This window comes from Hevea brasiliensis, chromosome 3 (genome assembly GCF_030052815.1).
Source record: "Hevea brasiliensis isolate MT/VB/25A 57/8 chromosome 3, ASM3005281v1, whole genome shotgun sequence".
NCBI classification, from domain to species: domain Eukaryota; kingdom Viridiplantae; phylum Streptophyta; class Magnoliopsida; order Malpighiales; family Euphorbiaceae; genus Hevea; species Hevea brasiliensis.
Genome location: NC_079495.1, coordinates 97,970,241 through 97,995,250, shown reverse-complemented (window position 1 = coordinate 97,995,250; position 25,010 = coordinate 97,970,241). Strand labels below are relative to the sequence as shown.

Below are 25,010 nucleotides of genomic sequence, written 5' to 3'. Positions count from 1 at the left end.
TACGTAATAATAAATTTAAGACATAAATATATAAGTGGAACTTATATATTTATTTTTTGAATCCATAATATATTGAATATAAACAAGAATTTCCTTATAGGCATACAATTTTTAAACTTCTTTTTATGAATAACAAAAGTGAGAAAATTAAATTATATCTGCACCCTATTTGTCAAAAAAGTTTAAGAGAATTGAATTATTTTGTCCCTATTTATTAAAAAAAATTAAGGGAAATGAATTATATTTTCCTCCCTATCTTAAAAAAAAAAAAAAAAATCCCTTTTATGAAAAAAAGCTAGAAAATTGAATTATGTTATCCTCCATTTCTATAAAAAAAAAAAATTAGAAGAATTGAATTATATTGTTTTATTTATTATACGAAGGTTAATAATTAAATAGTTATTTTTAATTTTTTTTCATTTAAAAATTCTACTATTCAAAATTATAAATTTTTATATTTATTATAAACTTCATGTAATAAAAAATTATTTACTTGAACTTTCAATAAATTATGATAAATAAATGAATTTTTGTAATTTAAATAAGTGAATAATTATATCATACTAAAAAAATATATAAATATATCATTATTTTAATAGAAGTCTTTGATATTGGATTAATTTAAAATAATTATAGTAAGATTTTGATTTGACAAGATAATTACAATGGGAAACCAATAAAAAATGTAATAAAATATTAATATTAATATTAAGTTCATTATAAGCAAATTATGGAGATTGGGGCATCAAACTAAAATTATATATATATATATATATAGCCCTTGAAAAGGTGAGAAAATTGAATTATATTATCCTCCCCCCATTTGTTAAAAAAAAAATAGTAAGAAAAATTCAAGTCAATAGTTTCTTTATGAATGTAATAATTGAAGCATATAAATGATTATAAAATTAATAATCAATGTTTAGTCTATTAAGGTAGTTAAGAAAGAGTATGAAATCCTCATTAGTTTTGGATACTCTGATTTCACCTTACCATTGGCAATGAAGAAATTGAAAGTTGAGACGAAGAGGGTAAGAGAATAAGATGGCTATTCGTGTGTTACAATTTAAGACAAACTTATCATAATGATTTTGTTTGAAGTGCAGTCCCTGCTGCTCTGGACCTCGTCAAGCTCTTGGAGAAACCATCGGTGTACGTGAGAGAGTGAGTGGTCTGAATTAAAGCTTTCACAACTGTATTTATATAAGATAAATTACTATTTAATTCTTATTTCTGATATCATTAACTACTTTACCTCTTTATTTTAAAAAATATATTAAAAAATTACTCTGTGTTGCTTTTGTCAACAAAATTAGTCCATTCATCTATTTTTTTTTTCAATTTCACTATTAATCATAATTCAGGGTTTTTTTTTTCTCTCATTTTTAATTTTTTTCAACGGAAACAATTTGTTTTTCTTGTTGACTCATGGTCGTCTTCTGCCCTTTCTGGGTAAGTGGTGGCCTTCCCCATCTCTTGTCCAGAGAGTGAGACTCTCCCTCCTCACTTCCGGCAAGAGATTGTTGATAAATAATGGTTTGGTTAGGTTTTTGATGATAGATCCATTGGTTTGGTAAGAGGGTTTCTATCGATCTGTTTGAATCAGTGTAGCTGCTTGTAGGGGTGGATCTACTTAGTGATGACTTTTGCTTTATTTTGCAGCGTGTTCACAGTTGGTTGATTTCCGTGCAGGAGAGTAATGTAATAACTTGATTTTTTTATATATATATAAAATATTTTTTTTAATTAGATTATTAATTTATTATTATTTTATTTATTTATTTATTTTATAAATATTATTTTACACGTATTATTATTATTGTTATTATTTTAAATTATTATTTATAATTTTGTCATTATAAAAAATTAATTAGAGTTATTTAAGATTAAATTAAATTATATTATATGTAAATATAATTAAATTTCTTTAGAGTATTATTATTATTATTATTATTATTATTATTATTATTATTATTATTATTATTATTAAAATTTTATTTAATTTAAATATAATAAAAAAATTTTAGACCTATTTCAATATACCAAAAAAATTCAAGAACTAAAAGAGTAATCCCTGCCCGCTCTCCCTCTCTTTCCTCCCTCTCCTCTTCCATCTCGTCTTCTCTGGCAATGAGGAGCTCCAGCCAGCAGCCAGTAAAGACCCTGCCCACCCCGCAACAGTTGGCACAACCCTCCCTTGGTGTTGAACGGCGACGATTCTCTAGGAAAAGGAGAACACACGTTAAATGCGAGAACATTAGGCTACAATTCAGGCCACCTTTGGTAGCGTTCCGGTAAGGGAAATGGAGAAAACACCTCAACACCTCATGGGATTCATTTTCCAACCAGCCAATGCCCCAAACTGACGCTCAGAGAGAGAGAGATTCGAGGAGAGAGAAACTCTTGGGTTTTGTCACTTTTCTGCGAGATTTCGGCCAATTTGACCATTGGATCAGAAATTTGAGATCACCGTTGAACTCAGAGCGACGAAACCTTTGAAATAGGACTAACCTTGCTCCGATCGGATACCATTTGAAAAAGGTGATCATCAGACGGTTTAGATTGTTTGGTGAGATTTTCGACCTTTTTCAATGCTCGTAAATTAAATATTTTTATATAATAATTATTAATAATTTATGGGCTTCGTTTAGGTGTAATCGGATCGACGATAGCTCACCGACACTTGTGATTGAGTTTTCAGCCCTGTCTAAGTGTATAATTGGCTATTCTGTTAAGTGGTCATGTTTACAATCGTTCCTAGCATTTTCAGACATTTCGGACGAGTTCTAGATAGCAGAATTTACAAAGGTACTCCTTAACTCAAGTCGTATAGTTTGTGTCTTGATTAAGTTAACTGGTTAAATCTGTAAAATATTCATGGCTTAGTAAAATTAAGGAAATTAACTTTAATTAATATAAGGACGATGTAGACGACTTTCAGGAATATTTTTATAATTTTTAAAGTACTGAAAATGATTATTTGAACTGTAGAGGAGTTAGGGACCCCAGCTGAAGTTTGGAAGATTGGACATGGATTAGGATTCTTGTAGGCCTCGGATGAACATTATAATTATTGTTGTGGGCTTGAGGCCCTATGTGTTGCTGTTGTTGCATTTTTCTTGGAGGAGAGTTAGGTCCAATTATAGAAGAGATTTTGCCGAAATTTCGGCAAGACCTTAAGAATTATTCTTACTTCTTTAATTAAATGAATTATTTAATTTTATCAGTAAATTGATAGAGGTCAGTGTGTCTATATAAGTGATCGGTGCAGGCTAGCCTTTCTTCTCTCCAGCCAAACCATCTGCAATCAAATCGACCAATCTGTGAATTAAATATTGATTATTTTTGTAATTTTAATATTAATTATATATCTGGCATATTTATGCATTTTATAAATATTTAATTGTGCACATAAATAGTTAATATATAGGGACATTTTAATTATTGCATATTTAATTATTATTATTTATTTGTGATTGCCTCCTGAGGATAATTTGAAACTCAGTGTATTATTTATATATGGTATATATGGATATGGATTGGTTGGGCAGTCACGGCTTGAGCTAGTCTCGTTGGAACTTGGTCCTTGTGGATATGAAAAGACTGGGTGAGCACGACTTTGAGTTGATATCGCTGGCCTCTGCACTTGGATTATTAAGCGAAAGTTCGACTTGAGTTGATATTGCTGGCATGTATTGGATTAAGAAAATTGTATAGGGGTGCATGAGTAGCTCTAAATTGTCTTCTCGTGTGAATATCGAATAAATTATTATTATATATGATAGATGTGCATTTCATGGTAGGATTGTAGTAGTTTTAGATAGCTATAGATATTGAATCTATAACCAATATCTAGACTTTCTGAGTTGAATACTCATTTTTGTTCAAATATTTTTTCCCAGATTGTAGGATGAGTGAGTTTATTTTTCAAGTTTAACCTACATTTTTCTTTGCAGGTTATGTTTCTTAATTCAATAGTTTTTATTGTATCTATTTATTTGTTTATTTATTTATCTATTTATTTAATTACTAAAACTTTGCTATGATACTAGTTTATGAATATATTGTATTAATTAATGATATAAAATGGTTTGCACATGCTGTGTATCAGGGTTGAGCTAGACTCCCCTAATAGAGGATTTCTAATAGAAATCGGGTTAAATTGACCCAAATAAATTTTTATATATATATATATATATTGCATATTGGGCATTCATCTTGGTCCTAGTTATGGGTTTGAAAATAGTGAAATTTATTACAAGCCTCAGGGGCTTTATGCCAGTCTATGTCCTAGTAATAATTCGACTCGTGGGATCAGGTCTTGACAAGAGTCACCGGTTTGGCTTTGGGAATAGTAACTTTTTCCACCAAATACTTCAATGGTCGACGATCCTTAATGGCTAAAAGAGAGTGAGATCGCTAGTTGAGCTCCACCTTTCCACTCTCCTCGCTTGTAACTGCCTATTTCTCCCTTCGTTTTCCATGCTCGAGTTCCTTTAAATGGTTGCTGACTTGGTCGATCTGTGGTGGCATTGTGGAATGTGCTTGGTATTCTTTAGCTTGCTTATCAAAAACCCCCTGCAACTAGGAGGATAAGGAATGCTATTAGCTGAAGTTTGTTGGATCCTCTTTTTCGAGTGGACAATCTGAATAGCCTAAGGAAGTGGTCCTGGTTGTTTAGTAGGTTAGGTTTCAGGGTTGGGCTAGATTTTTTATTTGTCTAAGGGACTTGGGCCAAGCTAGGGAAACTAGGATGGCAGAATCTGCATCATATAATTGGGCCTTGAGCCCTAAATTTGTACGGCTTTTTATGCAATGAATATCTCTCTATTTTTCAAAAAAAAAAAAAAAAAAACTATTAATCGCGCTTATAGCTCAGTAGCATCATTGCTGTCTCAATGTCATGGCTCAGTGTGAAAGTCTTCTTTCTCACTGTGACTTGCCAACGTGATGTTATGAGGAGCCTTACTGCGTGAAGCTCAACACATCATCGATCTTGAAGAGACCACCTCATCATTACCTGTCCGAGGACCTAGACTCGGCCATCCAGCCGATTTTGATTCACCTAAAAGGGTGAACAAGAACCATGAACCCCCAGGATTTCGACTCAAGTTTCAATTCCGGTTCAGTCAATGTTCAAATTGAATGGTCCAAAAATTTTTTTAGATTTTTTTTAATTTTTAAATGAAAAAAAGGCAATTTGACCTGAAACTGTTCGGTTTGATTCTAGTTTAATTTCAATTTGATTCATTTATTGTTTAAGTAAAAAACGAGTTTCACAAATTTTGGTCCAATTTAAACCAGTTTGATTCCAAATCTAAACCAGCCCTTGACTGAGTCTACGAGAAAATTTTCCATCCATGATGAGACCCATAACCATAGCTAGGCAATCAATGGCAAGATCCCATGAATGGGTTGGGTGCAAACCATGCCCAAGGCACACTTCAAACCCACGACTCTCTTCAAACCCGATGCAAAGTGACTCCTTCCTACTTCATAGTTTTGGAATGCAAATTGCATTTGCTTGTTGATTATGCATGATTTATTATTTTATTTAGTTATTTCTTGAGTGAGATTTTATAATTTGGTAGAATTTTGCAATTTGCAAGCAAATTGTAATTATGTAAATTGTTGGATTTTTTATACAATTTCTTGAAATATTGAAATGTTATAAAATTATGCAAGTTGAAATAAGGAGAAGGGGGGAGGAGGGAATGGAAGACAGAGAAAGAGGGAGCAATCAGGAAAAAGAGAGACAGAGGTAGAGAGAGAGAGAAAAGAAAGAGAAATCAGGGAAAAGAGATAGAGAATAGGAAAGACATAAATGAGTGAGAGGGAATAAGAAACAAAACGAGGGGTACAGAGAAAAATTGGAAGATACAGAACGAGAGGTAATGAGGGGTAGAACTCCCCGCCCCTGCCCCATTGCCATTCCCAAGTCCACCCCTAATGACTTAATAACTCGGTGCTGGAGCTCAAAGTACATAAAGTTAGGTTTGGCCATACATTCTACACAAGCACAGCAAATTACGTACAGAAAATAGGATTTACCAGAAATAGGGCTCTTGGGGTTATTACTCATAAAACCCATCAGCATGCCGAAATTCCTAGTCCATCAATATATACAATGCCTTGTGACTTGTAGACTAGCTACAAAAACGTTGTAGACAAACCGATATACTGGCAACCTTCATCTAACAAACGTTTATACAAAAGCAGGACAAGGGGAAAATGCAAAGTTTCAAGAAACATGTTAAATGAAATCTGAATCACTCCTGAAATGCTCGAGGTCTGGATGAGTGTCCCTTCCAGGCCTGCGTGGGTTTCTGCAACAAGCATAAAACAGAAGAATGCCAAATGCTCCTCATGTCAGAAAAAATAACTAGCATCACTGAGATGCATAAGAACACAAATATCTGTTTCAAGGAGCCTTTTGAAGGTTGGGCAGATCCCAAATGCAGCATGAAAAAAATTTACTACCATGTAGTTGCATGGAAATATTTAAAACCCATGTAAATGTTGATTAATACCATGTGAATTTTGTCAAAACATCATTGCTTTCCCCTTTTTTCTTTTAGCCAAACTTAAATAGAGCTTCTCACACAAGTTCAGGCAATGTTTAGAACTTCGAATCATTCCATAATTTACTGTTGGCATTTAAGCCCTTTGCAAGGCCAGACCGTGCATTATCAATGTGAGACCAAGTAAATTTAGAATAAACTAAAGCTCATACATACAACTTCTTGGATTCACTACGTAACCAACACTACAATAAAATTCAGCACACATGTAGAGGAGAAAAACTTAAGGGTCTGCTCATCTATGAAAAATAGAGATAATTTTCTGAAAAGTTTTCTAAGGAATTTGAAAAATAGAGTTTTAAATTCACATATATCAATTTTCAAAATGGGGAATTGGAAAATTAGGGGTTTTCTATGGAATATGAATATGGAAAACACATTTACCTGTCAACAATAGAAAATAGTTTTCTAATTCTTCATTTGGAAAATTGGTGTGTGTAAACATGAACCTCTTTCAAAAAACTAAACCAATTTTCCACAAATGAATAAAACCTAGCTTTCCAGTTTTCAAAAATTTAGGTAAGCCTTGAAAAACTACTTTTTGTTTTCCGCTATACATCCTTATTACAAAAGTTCTTTTTTCCAAAAGGAAAACAATGAATTTTCTATAACTAAAATTATAATATAACTTTTCATAACTAAAATTGAACAATTATTTAGCAAAATAATTATTTAAAAAATAAAAAAAACTCATATTATTATTGAACAAATGAATATCACACACCAAGAAAAAACTTTAAAAGTAATAAATTTTTAAATATATTTTATAATTATTTTTTTAATTATGAAAGATACTAATAATTTTATTATTATTTTTTAAATTAGAAAACTGTTTTCTATTATTGATAGATGAAAACATTTTTGTTGTTTTCTTTTAAAAAAATGAAAACTGGAGTTTTCCTAGAAAATGAAAAATAGAGAACTGTTTTTCACAAGTAAACAAGCCCTAAGTATCGTCCTCTTTGAAGCAAAAAGGAAGAGGAAAAGGGAAAGCAAAAAAAGAAAAAGACACTCTACATTAACCTGTAGATTGTATTCAATTTTAAGGAGAAAAAAGTGATATACCTAACAAATCGGTTAGGCTCAAAACCAGGAACCCCAGGTGGACCATAGGGATCAAAACGAGCACCTGGAGGAACACCCCTGCTTCAATAAAGCTTTCCATGGTTAATTTCATGGGAAAAAAAAAAAATAGTACAGTGCACATAAGAGGGAGGGAAACTCACGGTTGTCCACCAGGAAAATTTGACTCTCCACTAAACCAATGAGGATCATTAGGCCCTACTTGCAAATAAAAAAAGTTAGTAACGCAAGAACAATTGTACATGTTCTGTTTGTTCTTCCTCCTCTTTTCTCAAATAAAACAGAAAACTATGAATGTTTATTTGCATTTAGAAGAAAATACCTAGAAGCATGCTCCCACCAGTGCCAAAGCCACCCCTGAAAGACAGTTACACAAGAAAAAAAGTTTAAATTGATATGGAATGATCAGATAAAATAAGAATCACCAATAAGCAACGAATTCGAACACAAGTACCTCATTGGATACATTCCACCACCAGGACCAGGAAAAAGATCACTACCACCAACTGGATTTACAGGAGGATATATAATTCTAGAAAGCAAGTTAGGAGAAGTAGTATAAGCCTTCATAATCTCTATGAACAAAATTAGACAGCTCATGCCATGGCAGGTCTAGAGAAAACAACAGAAGAAAGGCAAACAGACATCATGGTTCTTCAAAACTCTCTCTCAAAAAGCCAAAGAATCATAAAACCTCAAACATAATTCAGCTTACGTATAGATTAGTCCTGGATATATTTGACAAGGACTTGCTAATGATGAAGCAAACTACGTTATCTTAATTGCAGAATATTATAAGTAGACCACCATCAAATAGTGAGTACAGGGAACCCCTCTTCAAAACTCAAATTATCAAAGAATCATGCAAATGCATAACATAACATCAACACAATAAAGTAAAATTACTTCATGCCATCCAGGATGGCAGATTGATGTGAATGATTAATACCAGGATCCTTTTGTCACTCTTCTTTTGATAAACACGTTGATATCATAATCTTCTTAATATAAGACAGCACCTACACACTGACCTGGCAATGAGCCCAATAACCTAAGCTGCCAGTGTGCTTATGAGAAAATAGGAAGCACGAATTAAGAGGATAGTCAATGGGCTGAAATTTCGGTCCTCTCACTATCTAAATTAGAGTCAAGTCACCACTGTACTTCTGTTACACTACTCATAATCCCAAATAACATTGCCAGTGCACGCTATTGGAAAAATCCTACCATCACAATAAATGCCTTGTCTTTCTCTTCCTAATTCTCTTATTTTCCCAAATAACAATAAATTCTTTCATCTATCTTTTTTCATTTAAACATAAGGAAAAGGGCTGAGCAAACGGTAGGTTTGATTTCAAACCGAATCAAACCAAAATAGAAAATTTTATAAAACGAACCTAATTATATAGAAAAATTGAATCTAATCAAAACAAAATGGTTTGGTTATTCGGTTCTAGGGTTCTAGGCCATTCCATAGAATAACAGAATGCAAAATTTTTCAACCTCTCAAATCTCAAATCATCAATTGTAAACAGTCGAAATTCGCATGAAATCTATTGCAAAACAACAAAACATTAAGTACCACAAAATGATAACAATAAAGATAAAAAAGAACTGAAAAAAGAGATAACAAAATCTAAAGATAATCCTAGCACATTACAGGAAGCAGCAGAACGCAACGAGTAACATATGCTTTTGAAATATGGAAGAAGGGTGTAACCAACAAACCCAATTAAAACAAGGAAAAAGGGTTGAAGAAATCATTGTTCTCTATCAGGTCCATAGAGTGTTATTGAAGGCGAGCAAAGGCGCTGGGTGAGGCGTGAGACGAGGTTGTCCAGCCTCACCAGGGCGAGGCATGCCCCGATGGAGAGAGGCAAGTGGAGATAAAACCATCTCCGCAAATTCTGCAAAACCTACTTCTATTGCAATTACCAGTTCTGTCAACCAAAGTACAACCAGGAACAATCAACCAACCCTTGATTTTAATTCTAAATCAGCTAGAACTTGTTATAGATGTGGAGATAAATTTTTTCCAAGCCACCAATTTAAGCCTAAAACAACCCTAGCTATGCAATTGGAGGAGCATGATCAGGAGAGTGTGGAAGAGGCTATAGAGGAAGGAATAGTGCTTATGCCAGATGAGGAATTACATAAAGACCAACCTAAAAGGACCCTTTCAGTTCATGCAATTGAGGGTAGTCAGGGTATAGACACTATCAAACTTCTTGGGAGATACAAAGATAGGCAACTGGTGATTCTTGTAGGTAGTGGTAGCACTAATACATTTTTGGATGAAAGAGTTGCTGAGGAATTAAAGATCCCTCTGGTGCAGATTCCTCTCTCACTAGTGAGAGTGGCTGATGGCAGAACAATAGTGAGTTTTACTATGTGTCATATTTTTCATTGGCAAGTCTAGAAGCATCAATTTGCTTTCCCTATGAGGATTTTAGAAAGCTAGAGTTTTGAAGAAGTACTCTAGAGTCAAAGGGCTTTAAGTTAAGTAGAACGAAAACAGAATACATGCATTGCAAGTTCAGTGAAGGCCGAACTAGTGATAGGGAAGGAGTTAGTTTGGATGGAGTGGTACTGTTCCAAAGTAATCACTTTAAATATCTCGGCTCAGTCCTTCAAGTAGATGGGAGATGTGAAGCGCATGCTAGCTATAGGATTAAAGCCGGATGGTAGAAGTTGAGATGTAAAATGAGAGTTTTATGTTATCACAAGATTCCCAATAAGTTGAAAGGAAAATTTTACCGTACAGCCTATGATCGGCCATGTTATATGGTAGTGAGTGTTGAGCACTGAAGGGGTCGTATGTGTTTAAGATAAGAGTTGCGGAGATGAGAATGTTAAGGTGGATGAGTGGCCATACTAGACTAGATAAAGTCCGTAATGAGAGTATTAGAGAAAAGGTAGGAGTGGTGCCAATTGAGGATAAGTTGAGAGAAGGGAGATTGAGGTAGTTTGGTCACGTGAAGCGTAAACATACGTAGGCTCCAATTAGACAAGTAGAGCACATTAGGTTAGAGGATAGAAAGAAAAGAAGGGGTAGACCTAAACTGACTTGGAGGAGAGTAGTACAACATGACCTAGAAGCATTACATATTTTCGATGATTTAACCCAAAATCATTTAGAGTCGAACAAAAAGAATCCATATAACTGACCCAAAATTTTTTGGATAAAGGCTTAGTTGAGTTGAATTGAGTCATATGAGGATTTTAGATTTGGCGAGTTTTGATATAATACTTGGAGTGGATTGGATGAAGAGTGTTAATCCTATACATTTTGATTTTAAAGGGTTAAAGATTTCTTTTCATAAGGATGGAAATACAGCAACATTATAAGGAACCAGGGATGGTGGTGAATCTTGTGAATTGCAGGAATGTGTTAGTCTTGGGAAATTAATTCACAAGCAAGGACGTGATTTTCAATCACCTCTCTTTTATGTGGAGCAGTTAGCACCATCTGCTGCAGGTTCTTTTCTGCAGCAAAAGAATTTCTTGTGTTCAGTCTCTAAAGGTACTATACATCTTGCTATTCAATCTCTTCTTGATAAATACCACCATATCTTTGAATAACCAACTTCCTTGCCTCCTTTTAGACCCCATAACCATAGCATTCCCTTACTGCCAAGCACAAACCCTATTAATGCAAGACCATACAGGTATCCCTATTACCAAAAGACTAAAATTGAGAAACTTGTGAATGATATGTTAACCTCAAAAGTCATTCAGCCAAGCTCTAGTCCATTTTCTTCATCAGTTCTTTTAGTAAAGAAGAAAGATGGAACATGGAGGTTTTGTATTGATTATAGGAGATTGAATAATAGTACTGTCAAAAATAAATTCCCTATTCCTATGATTGAGGATTTATTGGATGAACTTCATGGTGCTAAGATGTTTTCTAAAATAGATTTGAGAGCTGGTTATCATCATTTATATGGAGACTGGGGACATTCCAAAAATTGCCTTTAAGACACATCAAGGGCATTATGAATTTATTGTTATGCCCTTTGGGTTGACTAATGCCCCTTCTACATTTCAAGGGTTGATGAATCACATATTCCAAAAATATCTTAGGAAGTTGGTGCTGGTTTTCTTTGATGATATTCTCATTTACAGCCTAGATTTAGAATCTCACTTGGAGCATTTAGAAGCTGTCTTCAAGGTGTTGCAGGACCAGCAGCTCTTTGCTAAGATGTCCAAGTGCTTCTTTTAGGCAGGAGCAGGTGGATTATCTAGGCCATATCATCTCTAGTGAAGGTGTAGCTACAAATCCAGAAAAAATACAGTCCATACTCTCATGGCCTGTCCCTTCTTCAGTTAAAGAGTTGAGGAGTTTTCCTAACCTCACGGGTTACTACAGAAAATTTATTAAACAATATGGGGTTCTTTGTAAACCATTAACTGATTTACTTAAGAAGGATGGGTTTAATTGGTCTTCAGCTACTTAGAAGGCTTTTGAGTCACTTAAGGCAGCTATGTCTTCAGCACCAGTATTGTCCCTTCCAGATTTTACACAATCTTTTGTAGTGGAGACTGATGCAAGCAGTATGGGTATGGGCGCTGTTCTGCAACAACATGACCATACTATAGCTTATATTTCAAAAGCTTTTGGAGTGAGGAATCAAGCTATTTCAGTATATAAAAAAGAGCTATTGGCCATTACATATACTGTATCTAAATGGAGACATTATCTGGAACAGGCCATCTTTTATATCAAGACTGATCATGAAAGCATCAAGTATCTATTGGAGCAGACTTCACACGAATTTGCAGCAAAGAGGAATTTCTAAGTTGTTGGGGCTAGATTATAAAATTCTTTATAGAAGAGGGAGTGATAATAAGACTGCAGATGCTCTCTCCAAGAGGCCACATTCTGCTACTCAAGGGATTTATGCACTTCATTTTGTAATTGTTCCAACTTGGAAAAACCACTTGATTGCTTGCTGAGCAGGATGATAAAGCTAATACTTTATTGGCTCAACTTTCAGTAGATGTTGCTGCTCATTCCAAGTACCGACTGAAGCAATGGCTATTGTATGATGAAGGAAGGTTGTATGTGGGCATTAGTGGGGATTTAAGGAAGAAACTAATTGCTCAATATCATAATAGTGCGATAGGGGGCCATTCTAGCATGCACAACACTTATTTGAGATTGCAAAAGCAGTTTTACTGGCCTGGTATGCATTCAGATGTGTTTCAGTGGGTGCAACAGTGTGCTGATTGTGCTCAGCGCAAGGGAGATAATTCTGCTAATCCAAGGCTGTTGCAGCCCCTTCCATTGCCTTCTCAAGTTTGGCAGCACATCACCATGGATTTCATTGAACAGCTGCCTAAATCAAAGGGCAAAGACACCATCTTGGTTGTAGTTTGCAGGTATACTAAGTATGGCCATTTTCTGGCTTTGTCTCACCCTTTTACAGGATATACAGTAGCTCAGATTTTCTTGGACAATATTTACAAGCTGCATGGGTCCCCTATCTTTATTGTTACTAATAGAGATAAGCTATTCACTAACTTGTTCCGGAAAGAATTCTTTAAACAGTTGGGAACTACTCTCTTATAATAGTGCTCATCATCCTCAAACAGATGGGCAAACTGAGCGTTTGAATAAGTGCTTAGAAGCCTATTTGAGGTGTATGTGTCATCATCAACCTCAATCTTGGAGTATGTGGTTGCCTCTACCTAAATGGTAGTATAACTCTACCTATCATAGCTCCATAAAAATGACCCCTTTTGAAGCGTCATATGGGTATTATCCCTCTACTTTCCTTGTTGTTTTACCTATTGAAACTCCAGTTCAGGCTGTAGCTGACTTTTATGTTCAAAGACAACAAATCCATGATATTTTGAAAACCAATTCACAGCAAGCTAGAAATAGGATGAAGCAACTAGCAGATAAGAAAAGAAGTGAGCAAGAATTTCAAGAAGTTGATTGGGTTTATTTGAAGCTTCAGCCTTATAAACAGAGCTCTTTGGCATTAAGGAAAAACTTGAAGTTGGCAGCTAAATTTTATGGGCCTTTTCAAGTTTTAAAGAGAGTGGAGTAGGTTTCGTATATGCTGCATTTGCTTGAAAATGTAGCCATCCACCCTGGATTTCATGTTTCTCTCCTTAAAAAGAAGGTAGGAGATAATGTGGTGCCTCAAACATAGCTGCCTGCTATGCATGAGAATGAAATTATTGTGGCTCCTGCTGGTATTCTTAGCATCAGAACTGTGGAGAGCAAGTAGTCCAAGACTTGGTTAAGTGGACATTTTGTCTAATGAGGAAGCCACTTGGAAAGACAGAAGCTTTCTATAGGCCCAGTTCCCTAACTTCTTAGCATTCTTGGGGTCAAGAATGCTATCATAGATGGGGTATTGTTACATATAGGAGAAAAAGATACAGAAATAAGGATAATAATGAGCATATGGGCACGTGAGTAGAGGGAAGTTTTTGTTGGGAGTCTATTGAAGTAGTTATCCGTAATTGGAGGGAAATTGTAAGCAGTTGCAGTTGTTGGAGGAGGATAGAGCCGATATAGGAATTGGAGTGAAAATTGTAAGTAGTTGCAATTGTTGGAGGAGGTTAGAGCAGTTATAGGAATTGGAGGGAAATGTGTATAAAAAGAATTTAGCTTACTTGTAATTAGCATTCTGAATTCTGGATGAATAATACTACTTTTCTTCTCTCTTCTTCTTGATCTTTCTATCTTCTTTCTCTTTTCTTCTCTACTCCATCTATCTTTCTATCTTCTTCTTCTACCTTCTGTTAGGGTTTCTACCTAATATTAGGTAACAGTGATCTAAATCTTAAAATTCATTAATTATTTGAGATTGACTTTCTGTATAAGCATCAATAGCAAAATCACTCAACTTACTTTCTGTATAAGCATGAGTAGGAAAATCACTCAACTTTTGCTACATCATGTCTTTTGGCCTCCCCCCACCCCTTTTCATTTACCTATGAATGAACAAACAATAAGAGGTAAAGATCAACCTTTCCACAACCCTCCCAAGCCCTCACTTAACAAGCATCTTAGCTAAACATAAACTACAAAGAATTCCAAAGTCCTCTTTCAATTAGATTACTTTATCAAAACAAATTTCTCAAATATTACATCTCTTACAAGCAATCATACTGTTCAAGTCATTTGTATCATTTTCTAAGCATCAAATAAATCATTAAAAGGGTCATGCTTGTCTTATTGGTTACTTTTGAGAAACCTAGATCGTAGATAACTGAGATTCAACTCTAGTTTAGTTCTTGCTAACACCAACTTATCTCCATAAAACATTAAACTAATTCTAAGGATCAACATCAAGATTATGCAATTGCATTCTATAGCCAACTAAAAGAAAAAGGAAAGCCAGAAAGCAATTAATAGCAAATTATGGGCTATATATTCCATAATAAACTAAAAACCCAGAAATAAACATACCCTGAAGGATGAATTTGATGAATTTGAGGACCTGTTGGCTCAGTAATTCGAATTCCAGGTTCTTTTATGTCACGCCTTGAGCCATCACTTGTTTTTGAACCGCAAACACGCAAAAACAATTTAATTAAAATTTAAAATGCAAATCAGTGGATTACTAACCTTACATAAAACTACATCTTGTGGATGCCTTTAGAGAGTAGCAATCAAAATTGCATCGAGTCTCACAATTTGAATTGATTCATAAAATTAGGATTTCAATTCATCATTTAAATCTCAAGTTGCCAACAGAGTTTCAAAACATGACCATACCACTAATAAACTCCAAAAGATGTGGACAACAATTATGTTCTCAACATATTGAATAATACCATATTACATGTATACAAAAACTTTGAACATGATGCTTCATTAAAATGCTAAAATGATGGAGAATAAGAGAAAAGTCTGTTGCTGACCATCTGGGATTCACACTTCTCTTTTCCATCTAACAAAGCTTAAAGATAAGCATGAATAGCATATGAAAGGTATCCTCTTATTATCCATGCATGTTGCTAAAAGCACCAACTTATTATCTGCAAGCCCCTAATTAGCACACTTGCCTGACAATAGCTTCAAAACATTATTTCCAGATATTGACCAATGATATATAATCAAGAAAGAACACATGGTTTAAAGCTTTTTTACTTGCAGGTTATGGTGTTTTTGATGGGATTCTAGGATTTGAATCTAAAAATTGTATTTTCCCTAAGCCAAATGGTATAAGAGAATAAAATTAATATATAACAAATCAGTATTGATTCTTATCAATAACAAAACAATTCTTCTCATATCAACTACTACAACAACAATGAGTATAGTTAAATCTCAGAGCATAAACTTTTTCAATAGATAACAAATGAATCTGATATCTTATCTCTTATGATTCCTATAGGTTACATTTTTGAACTTTTCTTTACAATTAACTAAAGACCTAAACTTCACACTAAATTTGTATCTCATCACATGGAAAACAACTTTTGATCAATAATTTCAAAATTTGATATAACAGATAACAAAATTGTGTCCTAATGTACATATGACCTATTTAGCCCCAATTTAGTTTGATTTTTCATTTCCCCCTCTCAGCAAATAGTTATGTGGGACTTAACTTTCTGTTTCCTTTGCCCTATTCCTTTCCTCTTTGTCAACAACCATAGAGTAAGAAGTAAGATAATAATTATGCAAGAATCTCAGATCCGTCTTCAGCTAATATAATTCAGTGAATTCCACAAAATTACGTTTCAGATCGGTAAACAACAAAACAAATACAATTACTTTGGTCGATTGCTTGAGGAGCTCGCTTTTGAAGAGGAACCATCCAGTTTAGACAAAATTTCCGCATCAATATTCTTAACAAGCTTGTCCATATTCTTGAACTGAGCTGAATAATTTGCGCCTCCATTCTCCCCAACAAAGTCGACTACACTGCATCAATCACCCAAAATCCCACAATCCAAACAATAAATAAAAGAACCCAACAAGCCGAAATTAACGAATTTCACTCCTACAGAAGATAAATGACAGAAACGAACTTACTCGATTTCTAGATGGACCGGCTCTGACGCCCCGTCAGCCAAAGCATCGATAAGCAATTTATCGTTCATGACCAAACACTTCATTAACACCTTGTTTCCACCCTTCTCGGCGTTTAAATACACGAAAGCATATTCATTATCGGAATCGTTCCAGCGCTCAATCCCTACCTCATCTACACGAAAATACGAAAACGAGAGAAGGAGAATTTCATTATTCTTTTCTCTTCATGAAACTTAAACTTTACAGATTGAATTTTAAAAAGAGCAAGAAAATACCAGTAGAGGGAGAGTAAAGGGCAGTATCGGAGAAAGCAGGCGGTCCAGTGGCGGTGAGCACGTAACCGGCGGCGAGGAAAGAGGCGTGAACGGCAAAAACAACCTTATCGGCACTGTTCTTAAAAGATGGCCTGGCGGCCCTAATCACCGCCATTACAGACTTCTCGTCAGCCATTTTCTTGTGTATTGACGTGCTTGGATCGGTTGGCTTTGTTGCAGCGTATTATAAAAAGTTTTGGCTTGGTTGCGAAGCAAAGCTGATCCAGCTTCTTCGATCTTCCAAACAATACCTGTACAAACTTTTCCGTAAAATGTTCATTTTAGCGCTGTTAAGTTCATTTTAATTATTTTAATTATTTATTTAAATTATGCTAAAAATTTTAATTTAAATTAGATTTAATTTAAAAATTAAAATTTTTAGTTAAACATTTTAATTTAAATATTTTTTTTAATTTTTATTAATTTAAATTAATTTTAAACTAAAATTTAAAAATTAAATTAAATAAAAAAAATTAAAAAAAAATTAAATTAAATTTTCCCAATAAATAAAAAGATGTAACTAAGCTTTAAAAAAACCTTTTCTGGTCTATCTTCAATTGGGCTTTGTTGGGCTCTTAAAATTAAATATAATAGTTTTAAAATAATATTAAAAATTATATGTTTAATTATATTTCAATGAAAAGCTTTGAATTTTCTGAAGAATTATATTTGAATCATTTTGTTTCTTAATAGCTGCGGATTGAATTGCGCAATTTTAATAATTTTTTAAATTAATAAATCTTAGTTTAGATTGCATTTTACTGTTAATGTTTATTATATTTATTATACTTATTGAGTAAATAGTGACTTAAATTGAAATTAATTAATCTATTTTGACAATTTTAATAAATAAAATTTTAAATGAATAAACTTATTTAATTTAAACTTTTTAAAAATAAACCAAACAGTACTTCAATTAAATTTTTATAGTTAAAAAAATTTAATTTAAATTTTAAAAATTTATAAAATTTTAATTTTAATTTTTTTAATATTACTTGAAAATTTCTATAAATCTTCCTAAATAATTTGGAGTGAGTGCCTTTATTTATTTGAGATATAATTTAATGTGGGATAAGGAGAATGGACAATGCAACACCGTGCCATTGGGGTAGGGGGCAAACACCTACCATAGGAAGCAACAATGCACCGTCTAATATTTTTGTTTAATAAATTATTTTTATTTTTTAAATTTTAAATATTTTTTATAATTAATAATTAAAAAAATAAGAAGTTAATTAAAATAAAAATTTAAACATTTTATATTATTTAAATTTTAACTATTTTATATTTTTAAATAAAATTAATTTAAATAGGTAGCATTTTTTGCTAATTTGCATATATATCAGCAGGATGTTAACTACAATTGTATTAAAAAAATGACAAGCAATAAAATTTTAAATTACTTTTTTAAATAAATGATATGATTTTGTGAATTTATTTGTATAATTTAACTATATATATATATATATATATATATATATATATATATATATATATAGACCTGTTACATGAGTTATGAGTCAATAAGTATGCCGTCAGCCTCTTGATTGTTCTGAACTGTCCTTTGCCCTCTGAGATAGGGGAAGGCTTCTCCTCGACAGGGTATAGTCCCTCTCCTCATCCTGTATAAGGCTGTAAATAGTGTTCGTGCTTGGTTTTTGGTAGGAGAGGGCAAAAATTGATTTAAACCGAAATAATCAACCGTATAAATTAAATTAAAATTTAGTTTAATTTATTATGTAACTTGATTCGATTTTATTTTCTAAAATAATCGATCTAATTAATTCGATTTTAAAAGAAAAGAATTTAATAAAATAGAAATAAAATGAAAAAAAGTATAATTGCAAAAGTTATTTGCCTCTGGCTTAATGGTAGAAAGAACATTAAGTCCTTAGAAAAACCAGGGACTAAATCCCACCGTTAGTTTTTGTTTTTTTTTTTTTTTTTTTTTTTGAACTTAACAATCCAGTTAAATTGACCATTCATGTTAAAAGATCTCAACCATTCAAGTTATAATATATATTCATAATTTTTAATATCTCAAAATCCTAACCACTCAATCATTTTCTTTCTTATTTTCCTCCTACCTTGTTTGGATTGAGTAATGTCACACCCTACTCCTCCATAAGAGGTATAACATGATCCCGTTGTACACCTAATGAATTAACGTACTTCGCCTATCGGTAACTCATTAAATATACTACAAGGGATTTTAAAATAAATTTTGTTCATTTTTAAGCTGATGGGTAAATTTTTTTACAAATATTAAAAATTTTTAATTGACATTAAGTCACAAATCAAATTTTTTGATATTTAAAACTACCGTAATTTTTATAAAATTTCGGCAGAGTACCGACTGTATTTTGATAAAACAGTTCTTCAAAACCTGAAAAGAAACACACTTACAATATTTTTACTCAACCATAACTCCAATACAAATTCATTTCATCTCACAATCTCATACAAGAAGCTCAACTCAATATCAACCGCAATTCGAAACATCTCATTTCAAAAAAAAAAAAGAATAATTTCTCATTCACAAAATACAAAAATTTAATTATTTACATTGATTACAAAACTCATAAATAAATTTAATATTACAATAATTTACATTTTAATTACATACCCAAAATAATAATACAAAAGTTCTTGTACAACTGCTCAAACAATATACATACATATAATTATATGCATACATCAAAATCTAATGTACAAGGGTATACCTCTAATATACCCGAAGCTAATCCTAATGAGTATTCAAGGTGCAGCTATCGGAAATCTCACTCGACTGCTCTATCTTTATTTTCACCTGTGACAGCATACAAAGTTATCGCTGAGTAGTGAACTCAGTGGTGCACAACCATAATTTAAAACATAATATACAATACCTTACCAAAATTTTAGCAAATAAGTTGGAAATCTTGAAATTTAATCAAAATTCCAAAAATCAAAATATTCATTGCCAATTAAATAAATCATTTGTTAAAATGACTCTGCTTAAGAATTTCAATTTATCAAATCATAAATGAACATTTAAAGTAATTCCAGTAATTTATGGAAACAAATCTTAATTTCAATAAAATCAATTATGCATTAATCCCATTTGAAATCACAGCTCTTACTATTCAAAAATCCATTCTTTATCTCACTAACTATGCAAGATTAATCCGTAAAGGCCATCTTCAAGGTGATTCTAACACTCTATGGTCGGGGAGGTCGAATCATGGTGCACAGTATACAACACAATAATGAAACTTCCGAGATGGCCAATGAAAAACTTAGATCTAACTTATAATAAGAGGAGAATCTAAGTCTGTGCACATACCATGATATTCAAAACAAAACTAACTTCATTGTCTCCTCGACAAATGAGAGAGACGGGTAATAACCTAGTCAAGCATCTATAGTGAGATATAAAACAATATCATAAATCTCTTTGTCCTTTTTGTGAACATAAATCATAACACAATTCAATTCCAATATCCAATAATTTTTTATGCTCATCATAATTCAAAACAAAAATTTTATTCATTTCCCATATCAAGTATATTTTAATCAAATTTTTTCTAAAGCTAACTTTATTCAATTCATGACAAAATAAAATCATAACTAATTTCATTTTCCAAAACTAAACTTATTCATACCATAACACATTTCAATAATTATTGAAATAAATTCAATATTTGACAAACATAATACAATAAGAAATAAAATTATTTAGTCAAAAGACATATGAAGAAACATAACCAATAAAAATACAAGTTGTGCACAAACCTCTTTGTTGACTAGTTTACTCCAAATTTCGATTTTTCTTTGAATATCCCTTTTCAATCTCTTTTTCAACTGAAACACATAATATACAGTATTTTAGTATTATATCTCATAATAAATTCATTAATTTATTTCATGTCTACTTAGTTGTAGCCTTAAATTTGCTTAAATTGATATCCTTTGAATTTTGCATTTTGGGTCACTATTCATTACACTATTTAAGTCAAAATATTGACTTTTTCCTACTAAATAGGTTTATTAATTCTAATTGCACCCATATACCACATTTTGGGTGTCAATTTTGTTGGCATTGATTGCCAATTCAATTTCTAATTTCTCTATGTGCAAATCTAAAATTTCAATTTTGGTTCACTGTTTTCTATTGTTCCATTGGTTTGGTTACTGTAAAAATTTGACTAACTTTCCTTCATCAAAGTTGTTTCTTAATGTCTTATCTTTAATTTCCTTTTTAAATCACTCCATTTGGAGTTTTGTAGTCCAAGTTATGATCATTTTCCTAAGGCTGGCCGGATTGGTATCTACCCGAATTCTGGGCAGGTTTTTGGTTCTGGCAGTTTTAGGCAACCAATTTTGAGTGGCAAAATGACTTAGTTATGGGCAGAATTTGAGTTGATGTTCTTCATAAAAGTTGTAGTATTATGTCATATCTTTCTAATACCACAAAAATCAGGTCATTTGGACCTTCCTACACCAAGTTATGGTCAAATGAACAAACACTGTTCATTTGATTATTTCTGTATAGTGGCAGTGTGCCAATTTCGGGTTTGACCTAATTGTTCACTAACTTAAAGTCACTTTCTGGGCATGGTTTTTGCATTGAAAATGTGTTATTATGTATCTATTTTCATTTTCAATTGGCCTCATACCAATTGGGTTAACAAAATTACAGTTTTGATCCCTAAATAGGACCTAGGTCACATTGCCCAAATGTGAACACTCTCCAATCCGAATTGAATTGCATTTCTACTCATTCCAACACATCTCAATTGGTCACAATTGACCATTTCTAACCTCAATTAAGGTTATTTGCATCAATTGACCATTTCCTTCAATTTTTTTCCAAATTCCATGAACTCAAGAACCCTAAATTTGGCAACTTATGCAATTGACACAATTAAAGTACATAATCTTCTTCTTTACACTTAATGAAACTCACATACCATTTTAATTTCCTCAAAATCATGCAAACCCTAGTTTCCTCATGTGGGCCGAAATTTCACTTCCCAAATTCACTCATATTCTCTTTCAATTTCTTAGTTAGTTGATCATGGTTAAGCTAATTTCCAAGAATAAATTAACATAAAAGACTAATATTCACTAACCATTCTTAGAGACAATCTCCAAGCTTGCTAACTTCCACTTCCTTTCTTCTTTTTGCTCCCAAGTGATTCCTCAAGAGGTAAGGAGTATTTTTAATGAAGACTAATTGGTGTTTTAGGGTGAAGATTTGGGGGAAATCTAGTGAGAAAATTTAAAAAAAAAATGTGTAGAGAGAGAGGAAGGGTCATTCGGCCATGGACTCCAAATGAAAAAGATAACTTTTTTTTCTTTTGAATTTTTAACTCTTTTATACCATAATTATCCCACAATTTAAATTATTTAATATTAGACTTTATTGCATCATGCTTATGCAACTTTGATGATGTCAAAAATTCTAATTTTCTCTTCTTTTCTTTTTCCTTTATTTTTCCTTTATTCTTTAATTTAATTTAATTTTTCTAAATTTTATTTCTCCGATTTTATTGGACGGTTAGGTCGTGAGTCACCTCTAGAGGTGAATCGACCAATTTGCCACTTGTCGGATTGATCCGGTTTGCAAATAATTCAGTATTTCTTCCGGAGTTCTGACCTAATTATTTGACCTACTTATCAACTCTTTTCTGTGATTTTCTCTTTTCCATTAGCTTCGCAATAGTCCTTAGGATCGCGGTGTCACAATTTCCCGTTCAACAGTAGAATTACAGTTGACCTCGCAGTGCTGTGACCCCTGGCTCACTTAACTTTTTATGCTTGTTTTCTATATTTATATTTTTCCTTCTTATAATTGTTATTTATTTTTATCTATGACTTTTCTGGATGTCATAGATATAGCTCCAGACGTCTTGACTGTCCGAGCAGACATTAAGCTCCGGAACAATAGACTGTACAGGAGTGTCCAATATGAGGGCGTTATAAGTGAAGTCTAGTTTATTAATTTATGGTATCATATATTATATTATATGATATGGTTTTTATTGTTAACATATTTAGAAAAATGATATAGTACAAGAGAGTTTAATAATATTTTTTTATTTGGTTAGATAGTATGATATAGTAAAATAAATATAAAAATTACTAAAATAACATTTATTATTGTTTTAAACATATAAATGATTTAAAAATATTTATTTAGATAAAATATTAATTTATAAATAATATTATTATAATAATAATTAAATATATATTTTATTTTTTTAATTAATCACTAAATAAGCTTTATAAATATATAACTTTAAAACTATATAATTAGAATTTTATATATTGTGTAAGGATAAAATGAAAAATAAAAAATTATAAACCATACCAAACCACCAACTCGGTGGTTTAAGAGGTTATAATAAAATGATGATTAAGAAACAATCATTTTACAACCCCAAACCACCATTTTTTATGAACAATCTTCCTAATACGTAGGGTAATCATATATATAAAATACAAAATCATATCAAACCATCATCCAAATATAGTGTTAGTCTCCGCCTATGCATCTCTCTACCGAAGACTAAAAACCCATCGCATTTTTGTCTCATCTATTTGCCTTCCTTTTCTTTGCTTAGAATCATTCTTTTCCTCACCAACAACAAACCCATTTCACCTCCTTCCCCTCTTAATTCTTCAGATCCCTCACTTATTTGTATAGTAACAAGAGCAATGTCTCCTGCGTCGGTGAGAAGACTCATTCTGCGAGTTCAAATCCCTCACCAATGTATCTTCTCAACAAGTTCATGGCTTTCAACTATTGAAGACACATTCTATATATTTTGTATTTTTAATTTGATTTAGTGATTTGTCTTTCATTTTGAATGTTTTGCATGAAATAAAATTGTTTTCAATTGAATGTGTTTGCAAACACTGATTCGAATTCTGGAATTTATTTGTTTATAATTGATTGGAATTTTAGAAATGTGTTTGAATGTGCTGTAATTATTATTATTTAAAAAAAAAAAACAACTATTACGGCCTTCTCCCTGCTGGTATAACGTCAAAAAGGGGGAAAAAAAAACTATAATGGATAAAAATTGCTAAAGGATAAATTTATCAATTGTGCATTTAAATTTATCATTGTGCATTTAAATTTATCAATTGCTAAAGGATAAAAATTCTAATTATAGTATCAATTATATTTATATTGTAAATATTATATTACTTGAAATTTTTTTATTTTTATTGTATTATATTAAGATTATTATTTAAATTATTTATAAATTTATTATTTAGAAAAAGAATAAAATTATAATTGTATTTTATTATTATTGTTTATTTATGTTAGATTTTATAATATTTTAATGTTAAAATATATTAGATATTTTAAGTTTATATTACTATAATATTATTATAAACGAAAGAAAAGAAGAAAAAAAAAAGTACAATACGTGATCAGTAGAAAAAGAAAAAAAATTTTTTTGATTTTTTGCATGAACCATCCCTCCCTCTCTTATGCACTCTCCTCTCCACGTCCCTTTCTTCTCCCATTCTTTTCCTTTCTCTTTTGGCGAGTAGCCCTCACCAGTACTAATGAAGACCACCGGCGAGTCCAGCACATCCAGCAACCCACAGCGGTGGGAAGAAAGGGAAATGTTCAATGGCCACAAAAATTTCAATCGGCCATATTTGCCGTTCCGATGGCTAATTTGAGCAAGACCACTTGCATTGGACTCCTGATGACATGGGCTATGTTCCTGACCAATGGTGCCGCAAACTATCGTAGGAATCCGGCGAACCAAATGAGAGAGAAAATGAGTTTTTTTTTTTTTTTGTCACTTTCCGACCACTTTCAGACGATCCGACCGTCAGATCTGTGATCCGAGACTACCGATAAACTCAGCATGCTAAAATCTTCGAGATTGGATCAACTCCACTCCGATCGGATACTATTTGAAAAAGGCGATCATCAGACGGTCTAAATCGCTCATGAAATTTTTGACCCTTTTTTGTTTTTGTAAATTAAAAATAATTATATGATAATTATTAACAATT

At 32.3% G+C, this 25,010-nt stretch overlaps 1 protein-coding gene and 1 long non-coding RNA gene across 2 annotated transcripts; one reads left to right on the top strand and one right to left on the bottom strand.

The window, feature by feature from the left end:
- The first annotated feature begins 2,025 nt into the window (after positions 1-2,025).
- Positions 2,026-4,073, top strand: LOC110648942 (uncharacterized). The gene is made up of 3 exons (XR_009147452.1): positions 2,026-2,569; positions 2,652-2,808; positions 3,552-4,073. It is a non-coding gene; the product is annotated as an uncharacterized LOC110648942 (long non-coding RNA).
- A 1,973-nt stretch (positions 4,074-6,046) lies between these two features.
- Positions 6,047-17,258, bottom strand: LOC110648939 (probable proteasome inhibitor). The gene is made up of 9 exons (XM_021803317.2): positions 16,944-17,258; positions 16,669-16,840; positions 16,408-16,557; positions 15,094-15,180; positions 8,119-8,196; positions 7,987-8,021; positions 7,808-7,862; positions 7,647-7,724; positions 6,047-6,326 (listed from the first exon to the last, which is right to left on the bottom strand). Exons 1-9 carry the CDS (start codon positions 17,116-17,118, stop codon positions 6,254-6,256), a joined length of 903 nt encoding a protein of 300 aa, XP_021659009.2. The 5' UTR covers positions 17,119-17,258; the 3' UTR covers positions 6,047-6,253.
- Positions 17,259-25,010: the final 7,752 nt, after the last annotated feature.